General features: G+C 39.5%; 1 protein-coding gene across 3 annotated transcripts in view; it reads right to left on the reverse strand.

Moving 5' to 3' along the window:
* The window catches only part of PDZRN3 (PDZ domain containing ring finger 3), a 150,259-nt gene that overhangs the window by 25,126 nt on the left and 110,844 nt on the right, over nucleotides 1–14,289 (reverse strand). Inside the window, exon 1 of one of the 3 annotated variants that reach the window (XM_052776359.1) lies at nucleotides 9,282–9,577. The exons of the other annotated variants lie outside the window; for them this stretch is intronic. Coding sequence (XP_052632319.1) covers nucleotides 9,282–9,350 — 69 coding nt within the window. The 5' untranslated portion in view covers nucleotides 9,351–9,577. Of the gene's footprint in view, nucleotides 1–9,281; nucleotides 9,578–14,289 lie in introns of those variants that run through there. 3 annotated transcript variants of the gene reach the window in all.

The raw sequence follows: 14,289 nt of genomic DNA on the forward strand, positions 1-14,289 counted from the left end.
TGCCACTTGTTTACATAGACAAAATTTCCTCCTGGTTACCACGCATTCTTATTTTCTTTTCCTTCTGATACAATGCTTATGGAAACCCCAGTATCTGTTCTTTCTCTTCTCCTGCGATAGCAGAATTTACACACCTGGGTTATTTACACAAGAAAGATGTTCCTTGAACTGATTCCCAGTTTCCCACTTGCAGTCACAAGGGAGGCATGCACACAAGCCCCTGGGAGCCCTGCAGACATGGAGAGGTGATGCAAGGGCAACAGGACAGGGCCATGCTAGAAAGAGGTTTGCAGTAGAGAATGAGGCAGGACACTCAATGAAGGTAGGTGAGGAGTTTTGCATTCAAGCATGTGCAAACATCATTTGCAATAGTATAGATGAAGTAACTCTGGACATTGGCGGAAGTAGTTAACTGAAAGGTTGAGAAAGCCGGAAAATCCCTGCACGTAAGAGTTTACTGTGTGTAGTTATAATTATTTTGTACTTTATTTTTGCTTAAATAGTGTGAAACGTTGTTTGCTGGATGTTGGTGAAACTAAAAAGGTTTCAGTAAAAGAAAATTATTTTTCCATCCATCAAGTTAGACTGATTTATATGGGTTTAATGTCATGAATGGTAAACGTTTCCATGCATTGTACGGCTTGTTGGTTCTTCTGTGCTTCACAAATGTCACAGAGAAAAAACTTTTTTGCTTAAGAATGAGTAAGCAGCTTTTCTTTGTAGAAATTCATGCAAATCCTTGGGAAGTGCACTATAAAAATGCTAGGTCTGTTAGACTACAGACGTCTGTGCTCCATTTAAAACGCTCTTTATGGTCCAATTCACTTCTTTAGCAAGTTCTTACGAAGTCTGCATATTAAGAAAAAGCAGCAGAACTTTAAAGATTTTTATAGAAACTAGAGCAGCAAAAAGCCTATTTTCTAAACCCCCTTTTCCTCAGGAATTGGAGAAAGAAGGTTCAAAATATAGGTTAATTCTTCTTGCAGCTCCATCTAATCCCTCTTTTATTTCCCTCATATGGACAGTCTCTCTCTTCTTCAAAAAACCAGAATTATATTGTTTAATAATAGACTGTTTCCATGTGTGTGCATTTCCCTTCTGCCTTGTGAGCCATCCATGACAAAATAGTTAAGACCAAAGAAAAATTCTTTACTTAAGAGTACAGAATACATTTGTTCTCTAAACCGTTAACTTCCAAATGGAAAATCTTGGGAGAAAGACCCTTGAAATAAAGGAATTTTTATTCTGCTAGTAATTAGCACATTTACGTATTAACAAGGCAGCGCTAGTGCTGTATATAGCATACTAAAATGTGCCTGCTTTTGGTTGGATTCTCAGGCTCCGCTCCCATGTATCATGAGTCAAAATAAAACCACAGGGAATTCTATCGTTTGCTTCAATGCAAACAGATTTAGACTAATGCTGGGACTTCTGAGACTCTGTACTTTCTCTGTAAGCAAAGTTTACTTGGAGCCCTCTTTTCTTAAATATGCATTCATCGTGTTAAATGAGTATATCAGGGCAGAAATACTTTTTCATATTTTGTCAGCATTAAAAAAAGTGATCTTTTGTGTATCTGTTCATGGCTTAATAACCCTGGTCCACATAAAACACAGAAGTTTACAGGCCCTCCCTTTTTAATGATGCTTTCTGCCATTTCAGTAGCATGACCCAGAGGGAGCCAATCAATTATGTTTCTGAGTGAAGTACAAATGACAGCCATAAATAATCATGAATTACTAATGACCAGAATTCAGAAAGTGCAATTACCCGCTTTCTCTCATTCTTTATATTTGCCCATGTATAGCGCTATGCCTCCAGTGTGGCACCTTGGGCTGCTTCTGCTGAGATGTTACATTGAAATGCTCTTGCCCTTCTCAAATGTCCTTTTCCCAAGAGGCAAAAACCTATGTATTCGTCTAGTGCAGCAAATCGCAGCATTTTTATGAATGAGAACTTTTTTAAAAGCTATGTATTTCTATATTTATGTTTAAAATAATACACCATGATAGTAAATAGCATAAAAATATTAATCTGTTTAGTTGAGGGTGTAATGTTACATGGATTTAAGCAAAATTCTTGTACTGAATCAGGCCAAAAGTCCCTGTAGACCAGTCACCTTTCTCCAGCAGTGGCATGCGGGGGGGTGTTTTGAGAATGGTGTAAAAGTAAGACATATTTGGAAGGAGCTTTCCTCTCCTATGCCCTTCCAGCACCTACAGCTCAAATAGCTGACAGTCTAGCAATATTTAACACCACACTTCCATTAAAATCAGAGTAGTACAAGTTGGTGTATAGACCAGGCCTTCAAATAATACTAACATTATTTTAGCAGCGTATCGGACTATGCAAACAGAGAACAAAAGACAGTGCCTCCTCTGGAGAGCCTGCTCCAAGCAAAAAGACAAAAGGAGTATTCTACAGATGAGATCAAACACAAAACAAGTTGGTGATCTACCCAAGGTCATGTGAGAGCACACCACAACTGAAACCTCAACACTGATCTCCAAGACACTGTCGTTAAGACCATTCTAATTCACAACATTCCCATTTCTTCACTGTTGCTCATCGTTTGTTGTTTTTGAGCCCATCCTCCCGCTCCCTCCCTTCTTCCACAAAGGTCTCAGTGATATAAGACAGGGAAAGAGCAACTGTGGATAGCTGTGAAGTTACCTGTACTGAAGAGGCTTATTGAAGTTGATGCTAAGAAAAGATGCAAAAACCACCCAGTGCTGCTACCTGGGAACCCAGCAGCAGTGACAGATCCAAGTAGATTCGTTAATAAGAGGGCCTGCTGCTTCAGGAGCTACCTGCTATCTGCAGAGTAGGCTTTGTCATCTTGGGCCATCTGCTTCCAGAAGTAGAGCAGTGTTTTCGACTGAAGAAAACTAACCTCAGACAGTGTCATGTAGGTAGGAGTCCCACCACCACCACCTTACTCTACCCTTCCAGTCCATGCTGCTTGACCATGGCCTAGAATTCTGCTAGTGTGCTAATGATAAAAACACCTTCATTTTCCTTTTTTGTCTAAAACTGATGGAAGTTACGCAGATGCTGTTAGGTCAGATACAAGAGCTTCTGTTGCACTCTGCAAGCAACTCTGCCAAATTTAAAAAGGCTTTCTTACCAGCTGTGATCTTTCAACATAGGAATGATCACCTTCTCTAAAATGATGCTGTAGGAGCTGATTTATTCAGTGTAAATGCACACAATCCATGAAAATGCATAAACCAAATATGGTTTTAGTCTGATTGTACAATTACTTTTTCTGTGATGCAGAGCACTTATTCCTCAAGTGTTCCCGAGGAGTCTGGTGGTAGTGTTTGAGAAATGGAGTGCTACGTAACGCAGCTAAGGTGGTGTCTCAGTGTAAAGCCAGAAGAAGTTTCAGCAATTAGAAATGAAACGAAGAAGTGCCCAGTTCGTGTGCCAGTGGACAGTGTGTCCAATCACCTACAACATGTCCATGTCCAGAATTATCACTGTATTGACACAATTGAGAAAACACTGCCATGATGTTTACCGTTTTTCTTTTAGATGGTGGCCTCTGGCTCTTTGCCTAAAGATATACTGTGTTAATAGGAAGGTTTCCTTCAATAGTCACTGTTTAAAGTACTGATTATTGTAGTCTTGTTTAAAGTTTATGTACATTTTATATTATTAAGTCTGCCACTCTCCTGTCAAATCCCTAACTCGCTAGTGAGTTCAGGAGGGCTAGCTGGATCTGCTTACATTTACCCACTGAGTCTCTGAAAGGAACAATCCCAGTGTACGTATAAACATAGAGTTGCCGTGTCCTAGTGAAAATGAAGCCTGACCTTTTGTTTCGTTATTAATGAACACAGCAAAATGCATTTATTAAATCTGCACTTTTTCATTACTCCATATGTTTCCTTTTTCCCAGCCCATGTCTGACATGTGACAGTAAAGCACAGAGTGATTGTCCCTAGTGCCTTCTCCCTTGTGACTTCTTGCCACCTGCTTCATAGCATTAAACAGATGTATAAGTGTAAAGCATTACAAAACTCATCTTTTCAATCATTTATCACTTAAAAAAATTCCAAATAAATCTATGCTATGGTTAAGCATTTTATCTGCTCAATGTAAAGAAGAAAGGCACCGTAGATTTTGGGAAGATTACGAAGCAGTAAGATATTTCATGTGCACAGTATGTCAGATTACCCGTTTATATCACAGGTGAACATTAGGCATTTTGTTTATTTCATATCATGTCTTGGTTATGTTCCTTTAATGACCAAATATTCCTCTAACATGCAATAAAGAGTATCTTCCAGAGAAATCCTAACAGAGGGATTGCATTATTCATCGTCAAGTGAAGAGGAAAATTTCAATTGCCAGTTTCTGGTAAATGTCTAATTAAGAAAAGGGACTTCTGAGCCACAGACAGGCGCCACAATCATTAAAGGGCAGTTTTCTGAAGATTACGAGTCTCCAGTCTGTCAAGCAGAGTTTTTCTACAGCTGAACTAATTCAGCAGTAGAAAACCCTGTCTAGAACAAAGCCCTTGGAATTAACATCTTGTTTAAGCAAACATATGCCTACTTTGAAGTAAGTGTGATAGGTTCACAACTGTTATTGAGGTCAAGTTTAATGGTAGTGAAGTGACAGAATAAAACTTCAATGCTATTCTTAATTTCAGCTGCAGCACAGACTGTACATGGAGTATTTGAAGCCATACAGTGTATTTCAAGTAGACCAGTTTACTATAATTGGCACAACCAGTTCGGTCTTAACATGGAAAACTACTGAAATGTAGACCAACTAATTCTCTGGCTGCCCAATTAAATTTGAGGGTGTGAAAAGCATATGTACAGAGGCAATTATTTTTGTTTCCTAAATCTTACAGTTTTGATTAGAATTTTTTTTTTGAGCTGAATGTTTATTTTGGCAAGCTTCATTTTGGCCCTCGTTTAGGATAACATCATTGCTCAGTAGGTTTAAGTCTAGTTAGACTGTTTCCTTGAATCGGGCTTTCTTAACGACTGATTACTTTAGTCTAATTTTTGCAAGTCTAAACAAGTGAATGGAATTCTAATGGCAAAGGGAGCTGTATCAGTGATCAGCCCAGTGCAACTGGTTTGTGTGTGAGTTCTGCTGAAGGAATAGTCTCCTCGCAAGTGATGCTGCTGGAAGTTGCCAATGAAGTACGGTGTCGGTTAGTTCCTCATCACTACTGTCTTCTCAGCGCAGCAATTTGTATGCTGACCTTGATACTTTTATAACCTTGGCCGCATCGTATCTTAGTCTAGTTTAGAAGACAAATCCAGCTTGCCCACTATTGTTTTCACTAACACTGTCATTTTTACTTGTCTCAGAGATGTGCCAGGCCAAAAGCAGGTGAACGGGGCTTTCAAGTTAGTAAAACACTAAAAGGTCATTACATCAACTGTTTATTTATATATGAACTTTAGTATTTGTGAAAGGTGCCAGCTCAACAATCACAGAGGCAGAAATCTTCTGACCTCGGATCATCTGAAGCAAGGGCAGTGGCAATGTGAGCTTGTTTCCTGCCAGCGTTTCTATCCTTGTTCTGGAAGGGCAGCCTGGAGGAAGGGGTTAGTCACCATGCTCACTTATCGCATGGTTTGTCAGCTTGTAGTCCCAGTTTTGATGGGTTGTTTTTATGATATCTTCCCACCACAAGAACTGGATGAACTCCATCATCTTGAATCGCAGGAAACAGCTTTGAGCATTGCCCGTGCAGTTTAGAGTCACCTGTGATTTAAAATTCTATGTTCTTATCCTTGGAAATATTAAGTGGCTATTTAGGAAATTATTTCACTATGTGTGCTTACCTCCCAAACTGCATGTAAACATGTGCTTAGTGTGAAATAGGTACTGAGAAAGTTTCTTAAATTGAGGTCTTAATCTTTTTTTATTTTATTTTACAAACTCAAAAGCTCTATCTCAGGTGACTCATTCTTCTGTAACTTTCCTTCAATGGAGATTACTTTTCGGTCCCCCAGGAATTTTCCTACAAAGGGAAAAGCCCTTATTTCTGTTATTGTTTGTATAGGAGCTGATAACATTGGGAAATGCAAACTGGAAAACTGGTCTAACCCCCCCCCCCCCCATTTTCTGGTTTTCTTTCTTCCCTTTCTCCCTCCATTTTCACACCCTTTAAAGTCTCCTAAAGAAAATTTCCATTAGAAAACCAAAATCTAATAGCATATAATTACTTCATTTCATGTGCTGTATGCAACTGGGAAGCAAACCTCAAGATACATCTGAGATACTGTATGCATCACATTGCTGCCACAAGGACGCTTATCGTCAGTGACAGTGTTCTGCATCAAGATTTCAAGCTGCCATAGTCCCCTTTGTATTTGTAATACAAAGCATTGATATGCACAGCTACAATAGACTTTAATGACGAGGTGTCTTAATTTGGTTTTTATTATGTGATTAAAGGTACAATAAGGTACGTGTTCAACAAGAGGGAAGACCGTTGTTCTGCATCATTAAGCTCACAGCGGCCCAAAAAGAAATCGTAGGCAATGTGCCAAAGCCCTTAATGAAGAGGATCTCTTTGAATTATCTATGGATGAGGAAGGGATAAAGCCTGAGCCCTGGTATATTTGATCCTCTTTGTGCTCTCTGTTATGAGGACTTACGGAGCCAGACGTACTGGACCTTCTGGAATTGTAATTTATTGAAGCATTAATTTCCCAGCCACACTAAAGCTTTTGGCCTAATAGAGAAAGTGCAGTTATGTATTATTATTAATTCTTGCAAGTGTTTTCTGAATTCCTACATCTCAGAGTCATGAACTTTTAGAAAATAAGGCTAAGGGGATTTATTTGTAACAATGCTCAATATTTCCTAAAACCAAGTTATGCAATTTTTGTCTAACTTGGACTCTAAAAAAAGCTTCTTTTAGTTTTCTCAGAAATGGTAACGTCATCTTACCACATGGTATTAGGGTTACATGGATGATACAAAATAGAACCACTGTAAGAGGTATTTGTTACTGCTAGCATATTTTGAAACTTTTGTCTTTTATATCCTGTTATTTTAAATGACGATGATTCTTCACCTCCTTCACCGTTAAATTTTAAGTGATTGCTCTTATGTGTAGGTTACATGAGGATGCATTTTTATAGTTATAGTGATATTTAATTATTGGGACATACTCCATAAGCTATAGAATTCCCTCCCTCCTGTCTTGTGAAACAGAGAAATCAAAGTAGTACCCTGTTAAAATAATTCTGCACAATAATTTATATTCTGGAATAATCAGGGATTATAGTCTTAAATAATTCAGGTTTTACTATGTTAGAAATCCCAGTTTTATAGGATTACATGCACCTCTCACTTCTGTGGAAGCTGAGGGTATTCCAGCCATGTTTCCCAGAGGACCTGCCTGCTTAAAGTTAATCACCAGTGCTGTGCACTGTGCTCCACACATTGCTGAAACAAGGTTGCAGCATTTTGCAGGTTGATTTCTAAATCCAAAGTACTGCTAGGGATCTGCACCTGCAGCCAGCACCGGATAGTTCAGTCATCTCAGATATCAGTGGGACTGTTCCTGTGACTGATTTTAAGGACGCGTATTTAAAGAACGTTGTCCTGCATCTGTTAGGAGACATCAGTAACTTGCAAAGGTTCTCTGCCACCTTCATTTCACAACAAAAATTTTGCAAGCTTCCTAAACAATCAAAATATTCCTAATTTGTTGCTGTCTTGGTTTGTTCTGGTTGTTGCGCTTCTGAATGTGATTCACTGATAGTCCTCAAACCCAGACTGCCAGAAAACTTGGCAGCCTTGGGGGATAAGTAACTACTACCACAGCCACTGCTTGATCTGAACAGAGGATTCACACAAACAGTACCTGGCACCAGGTCTGCTGTTGCAGGCAGCATTTGAAACTAGTTCTCAGTACAGAATAATGTCCGAGAAATCTGATTACCTTCCTCTAAAATTCTTCCCACCATCACATGCATAGCAGCTTAGCAAGTGGAAGTGAGTTAGTATAAATAGAAATGATAGTAAACATGTCTTCCTATTTGCTCTCACAAGTTTTTTTCTTCCACGAAGCGTCAGCGTCCTTTGGGTGAGTGAGCAAGAACTATTAGATCACCTCTGTGTTTAAAATTTAATCAGTTCCCTACTAGCATAACATAGAAACCACATATTTTATTTGCTTTGTTGTCGGTGACATCAGTGTCTGGGATCAGATGCAGGTGGTAACGCAGTGAGGACCACAGGATTTCTTTCACTCCTGTGCACCGCTGAGCAATTCCCTCTGCCGGCGAGTGCACAACACGGCAGCGCTGGGAAATGTCCACCGGCCCAATGCTCCTGTGACTGGGGATAATTGCCACTTATTCTAAACCACCTTAGGAATGGCAAGGTGATAAAGTACAGTTTGAAGGATCTGGGTAGTTTGTGTTTATCTGGAGTGTTTGTACTGACAACCCACCTAATGTTTTCAGAGGTTAACCATAAGCTATCTGCCTATGATTATTTCAAAAGAGATTTGTAGGAGTATGTCCCTAAACACCTGGCCATCACTTTGCAAGGTTCCATCACGCTGTTTTGGTCCAAATCGTACTTCAGATGTGACAGAGTAAGACATTTCAGAGACCGACAGAAGGAAAAGCAGTAACAGGAAATAACCTTTTTGTAACAGAGGTTAATGTGTTATCACATTTTTAGAAAACTTATCAGATACTTAATAGGAGTAATTTGATGCATAGAGCTCTGCAGAGCAGTAGTTTTAATCTGCTGTCAAATCTAACTATTTTGGTAGCTGGTATTTCTACACGCAGAGGTGCAAAAACTACAACTACTAGACATAAACTTACATTGACAGGAGCAGGCACTTAAAGACCAGACTGAGCACCAAATGAATGCATTGCACAGAAAGAAGTGTCTGTATGTACTCGTAAACAGATACAAAGCCTTTCTTGCATGTCTTTCCTAACTTGTTCAAAGAGCTTGTGACCAAGCCATGACCCTTGTCAAGAGATTTTACCTAATACATACTGGAGAAATTAATAACAGTGTCCGATTTTGTGATGTAAAGTTTTGTAAAAAGTTTGATGTATAATAGCATACATTCAAATATTTGATGCTTTGCAAGTGTGAATGGGAAGGTACATTGTAAAAATATAATCATAGACATATCAAATAAGGCAAACCCCCTGTCATTTCCACTAGTATAAGCAGTTTTCGGTATTCCATTTTCCCTGTCATTAACAGTGGTCAGAAGCCTAAAAGAGAACATTTGCTTTTAGAAATGAAATCTAATTCTTTACCTGACAAACTTCATACAGTAACTTGTACTGTTCTTCTTGCTTCTGTAGAGTGCACAAACTGCATCCCATGTTTAAATAAGTGGCAGGAATAACCTCCCTTATTCACCAGAGCAGCCACAGAAATCTCTGTTAGCAAGCATGCATGCAGATATCCTTGAAAGCCCTAGGTGGGTCGGCTGGACCGAAACAGTTCACAGTGGTATTGCACAGGGTGCTGCAGAGGAACGGTGCTCTTTTCTTTCGTGCTCTCCCTCCTTCCCTGGCAGTACACAGCACTCCCTCTGCTGCTCCGCTTCGGCTGCGGCACTGTGCTCCAATGCACACGCTATATACTGCTACTCATGCATATTAATCAGCTCTCATTGACTATTCATAACAGACAGTGATACAGAAGCTATAATTGCCAGCTATGACAGCTGAAATTTCTCTAATTAACAGGCAAGTGCTTCAGTAGCAGGCATAATAAAAGACACTAACAATTTTGTAAACCATTTTGTAGCAATTACAAATAAACATGACTACATTTTACTATGGTCCCTCAGGATAATTCTTAACATATTTAAGCAGGCTAGAAGTACAGTTTAAATGTAAGTCACAATGAAATGAATATAATTGTACAAAACTCAGCAGTGGCTGTGGCAAAGTTGAATATGCTTAGTAGCGTTTATTTTTCTCTCATACTGTGGTGGCATCTGAGAGCCTCAGTTTTATAGCAGGAGATGACTGAACCTAGGCATTTAATAAACCTAACAGAGAAAGCCCATCTCTGTCCCTGAAAGCCTACATGCAGCCTTAGGACTTGGCTATAAAGCAAAGGAGATATATATGAATGTATGTGGATTTGGGGGGGAGGGTGGGGAAAGAGTGCCTTGGATTAATATTTATAGATTAGCTTTAGATTAATATTTATACCAAGTGAAAAAAATGGCCATCTATGCTACTGACTCTCATTGTATTTTAAGAGTGTAAATGACAGGTTCATGTATTATTTGTTATATTAAAAATATAAGCTTTACCAGATATAGAAAGATATACAACAAAATAAGTATTGCACTTATGACTATTCAGTATCTGAGTGCCTGGATCCACATTGAACCTGTGCCATAGATGTAAAGGCTAAAACACCAGTGAACTTCCCAAGGAACTAGAAAAGTACTCATAAGTCATAGGTTTTATGGATGTTTTCGAGTCTGTAGGAAACACTACCTTGGGTTACGAGTTTGGATTGACTATACTTTTTCCAATCGTTTAAGCATTCGGAAGGTGTGCATTTTTATAATCCTTATTTCAATTCATTCTGCTATAAAGAAGAGAAGACGATAGAATAGCTAGGAATGAGACCAAGGGCCTAATTCCAATACAGGCGTTGCGTGGCAGACAGCCTGGATTTCGCGTTGTGGTTATCTAACTAGTTTCTGACTATTTGCTTAGTGAGTTTCTGTGGATGACAATGGAAATGTTGTGCAAGGATCATCTGCAGCTTTTATGTTCAAACTCTGTACATAGGTATCTTGCTATAGGTCTCTTATAGGATACCCAGCTACTGCTACAATTGTACCGACTCACAATTTGCATTAAAATGATCTGCTACTGAAATGCAGTTCATGCTGTCCATATGTTTAGTACTAAAACTTTAGTAAACAGAGACTGTGACAAGGCATCCCTTAACTTTGAGACTGTATTTTGGTAGCAAAATCTACCTACCTACAAGAAAAGAAAGAAAGGGGACCTCTTCAAATCCCTGCCAAACATCTGAAAGCAGGTAGGCACTCCATCCCTGTGCTGTGACTGTGATGTTTCCCTGACGAGATTACCGCTGCGATGGTGGTAGAACTTCCAAGGTTAGAGCAAGACAGAGGTAGCCTGGATCTTACTGCTGGCCCTCTAAGCTGAAGAATGATCCAGGCTATCCCTGGTTAGATATGCCAACCACATACTATGGGCTTTTCCAAAGTTGGTTGACAGCCAGTGGCTGTGGATCTTGAATGACTGGAAAGTTCTTGCATGAGGGAACTAGTGTTCCCAAAAAGCAGAAAAGATGGTGATGATAACTGAATTAAGTAAAAAAAAGACCCTACTGAAATTGTAAAAAAATTTATGGCTTTGATTAGATAAGTTTTGATTATGTAATTTGATTAAGCAACATAAGGTAAAACTTTCAAAAATGTTGCCTATGATTTTGGGTTTTTTAATGCAATTAAGTATCTTCTTAAATACTAGTTGCTATTTAAATATTATTGTTCAGTTCAGGTGGCTGAGTTCAGTCAGGAATTTTTTTAGAAATAGTACGCAGCTGTATCAGATTAGAAATAAAACAGAAACATGCGGGATATTTCATTTCCAGTTTCAACGGAAATGCACCTATTTGTTATTTTCCTATAGTAACGTGATAGACTACATGAGATGATATTCTATCTGATTCAAAAAGATAATCTGTAAATCAGGCCAGGAGAGTAAGTCCAGCAGAAGACTGTTGTTTTGATGTAAGAGTGGAGGGATTTCATAAATGCGATGTTTCAAATTCTTCAGCTAACAAAGCCTAAGCACGTTGCTCAGCAGCAAACAGTGTGGCTTAACGGTGCAGTTGGCTTTGTTGCACTGTTGCTCTGGTAAATAAGCTAGCCCAACAGTCAGGCCAGCGCTCATCTCAACGATGTTTTCCGTTATTGAAATCTAATTCATATTTTTCTATTCATCTCATAGGCAGAAATGGTAGCACTGCCTCAGGTTAATATAGACTAGTTTGTACGCTGCTTTGCCAAACTTTAAACATTTGGGCTGTAAACTTGTGTTCTGGGCATTGTCCAAAGCCAATTTTTGCTTTTAATGGTATGCTTGAGCCAAAGTGTTTCAGTCATTTCCGAGAGTAAGATTACAGAAAAAAATACATTGTTTGCCTATGTTAAGAAATTCTGGATATGTTTTCTTTGAGAAGGTTTTAGTATCAACATAATTTGAAACAAGAATTTGAAGTGTGGCACAGGGATGGTTTGTGTTGTCCCTGTGAAATCTGCTAAATTTGGTCAGCTTTTAAGCTGTTGCAGTTTGCACGTTCTCAGTACAAAGTTGCTACAAGTTTTCAGTTTAATTCTTATGAGACTTCTTCCATGATAAACGAGTTCGGTGGGTGATGCCAGAAGGTCTGACAAGGCCAGTTCCGTTTCCTAATTGCTCTTTGTGAGGTTTGAGGACTGATATCAAGAACAAAGAGATCTTCTCAGTGCTCCTCACCGCTGGACCCAGACAGCCAGAAAGAGCCACCTGAGCTGTCTGGGATGGGGCGGACGTTAATTGTGTCATTACACTTGCTTTGTAACATACATACACAGGCAAGCCCAGTGTGTTAACAGGAGCCCTCGTCAATGCGTGCCGTTCGCGGTGGAGGTAAACCGGCTTCCTTTGGTTTGTCCAGATAAGGCAGCTCATTACGGGATCTGTCATCCACGTTAACAATGTGTCATGTGTGGTCTCGCCAGTGTGCCACCGATAATGAGCTTAACAAAATGTACGCATAGTGGATGGCTTATATCATGTGTAATGTGAATATTATGATGGTCCCAGCTGAATCTGAGCAATCCAGACTGAATGGGAAGTTAGCGAGCCAGCTGACTAGGAACAATAGTAAATAGCCTTTGAATACGCAAAGTGCCAGCAAGAGCTTTCATTAGCATTTATCTAGATTACTTGCTCCCTGACTGATTGCATGTGACCAAGTCTGTGAAATCCCTTTTACCAAGATACCTGGCTCCGACTATCAGACATTTGCTTGTGTGTCCAAAAGCTAATTCTCCAGGAGCAGAAGGTGGTAAGCAGCCAGACTGCGTGGGCCACCACGAAGGACAGGGTGCTGCTCTTGTCTCTGGGAAGCTGGATGTCCTGGACAGACGGGGGGTAATGGCGAGGAGGGAATCCTGCCACAGACCACAGGCTGGTTTTGCTTTTTGTATTTGTCTTAGTTGCAACCTACAATCTCTCAGCTTGTAAGTACAAAATTTTGCTATTTAAATGTTTGATTTATTTTATGATTAAGTCTGTCAGGTGTTGGCAGGTAAGGGGAATCCACAGGAGACAGATGCGCTTGAGGTGTCCTGCCTGTCTGCACGGGATGGTGAATCAGAATAAAGAGGGAAATAAAGCACTCATGAGGGACCTGCACCCTGGAGGGGCACAGTATTAGGGAACTCAAAGGCTAAAAAGTACTCTCTGCCAGCTTTTCAAGGGTAAGGACTTAGGCTGCCAAGTGTTGGCTCTTAGACAGCAGTTCCCACCAGCAAGAATAAACTCATGTCCTTTGTGCGAGGAGCAGATGGCACATAGCTACTTCACAGATCTGGGCAAACACCAAACCATTGCACTCGGTTCTGGGAGTTCCTAATGTTTGAGTGGCTGACTGCGATATTAGTAACGGTTTGGCATTGTTTATTTTGTTTCTTTAAATGCAAGTTGGCTTTCCTAGTATGTAGTAACTATGTAACATTATATTTTTGTACATATACTTAGCAAGTTCTGTTTAAACAAATGATTCCTATTTAAGCAGCGTGATTAGGGAAATGTTTGCTTAATGTATCAATACTTTTAATTACTTTTCTTGCTTTTACAAATATTTAAGACTTGCGAGAAACAAAGGCTAGGGAAGAGAACAACTGTGACTATAAATAATGCTCACGTTCGTGTGTTATATAAACAGAAGTCAGGAAACTGTACAGATTATGATTAGAGTGGTGTGAAAGAAAACTGTGCTACACAACTGTACTTTATAGTAAGTATCTGGAATTTTTCAAAGTGTGTTAGGATGCTTTTTAATTATAGCGATTGGGTTACCTCTATTAAAGCCTGAGTGCCTCCTTGTTGAGGATGTGTTCAGACTGAGTTCTGTTTCCCTGTGTTTATTTGCAAATTTTCAATACTACAATCCACTGATAGCTGTGAAGTGTTGGATTCTTAATAATACATTTAATTAGAGTGGATCTACTTTAAAAATACCCTCCTAAAAAGGCCGTTGTTGAAT

Source organism: Harpia harpyja, chromosome Z (genome assembly GCF_026419915.1).
Source record: "Harpia harpyja isolate bHarHar1 chromosome Z, bHarHar1 primary haplotype, whole genome shotgun sequence".
Lineage (NCBI taxonomy): Eukaryota > Metazoa > Chordata > Aves > Accipitriformes > Accipitridae > Harpia > Harpia harpyja.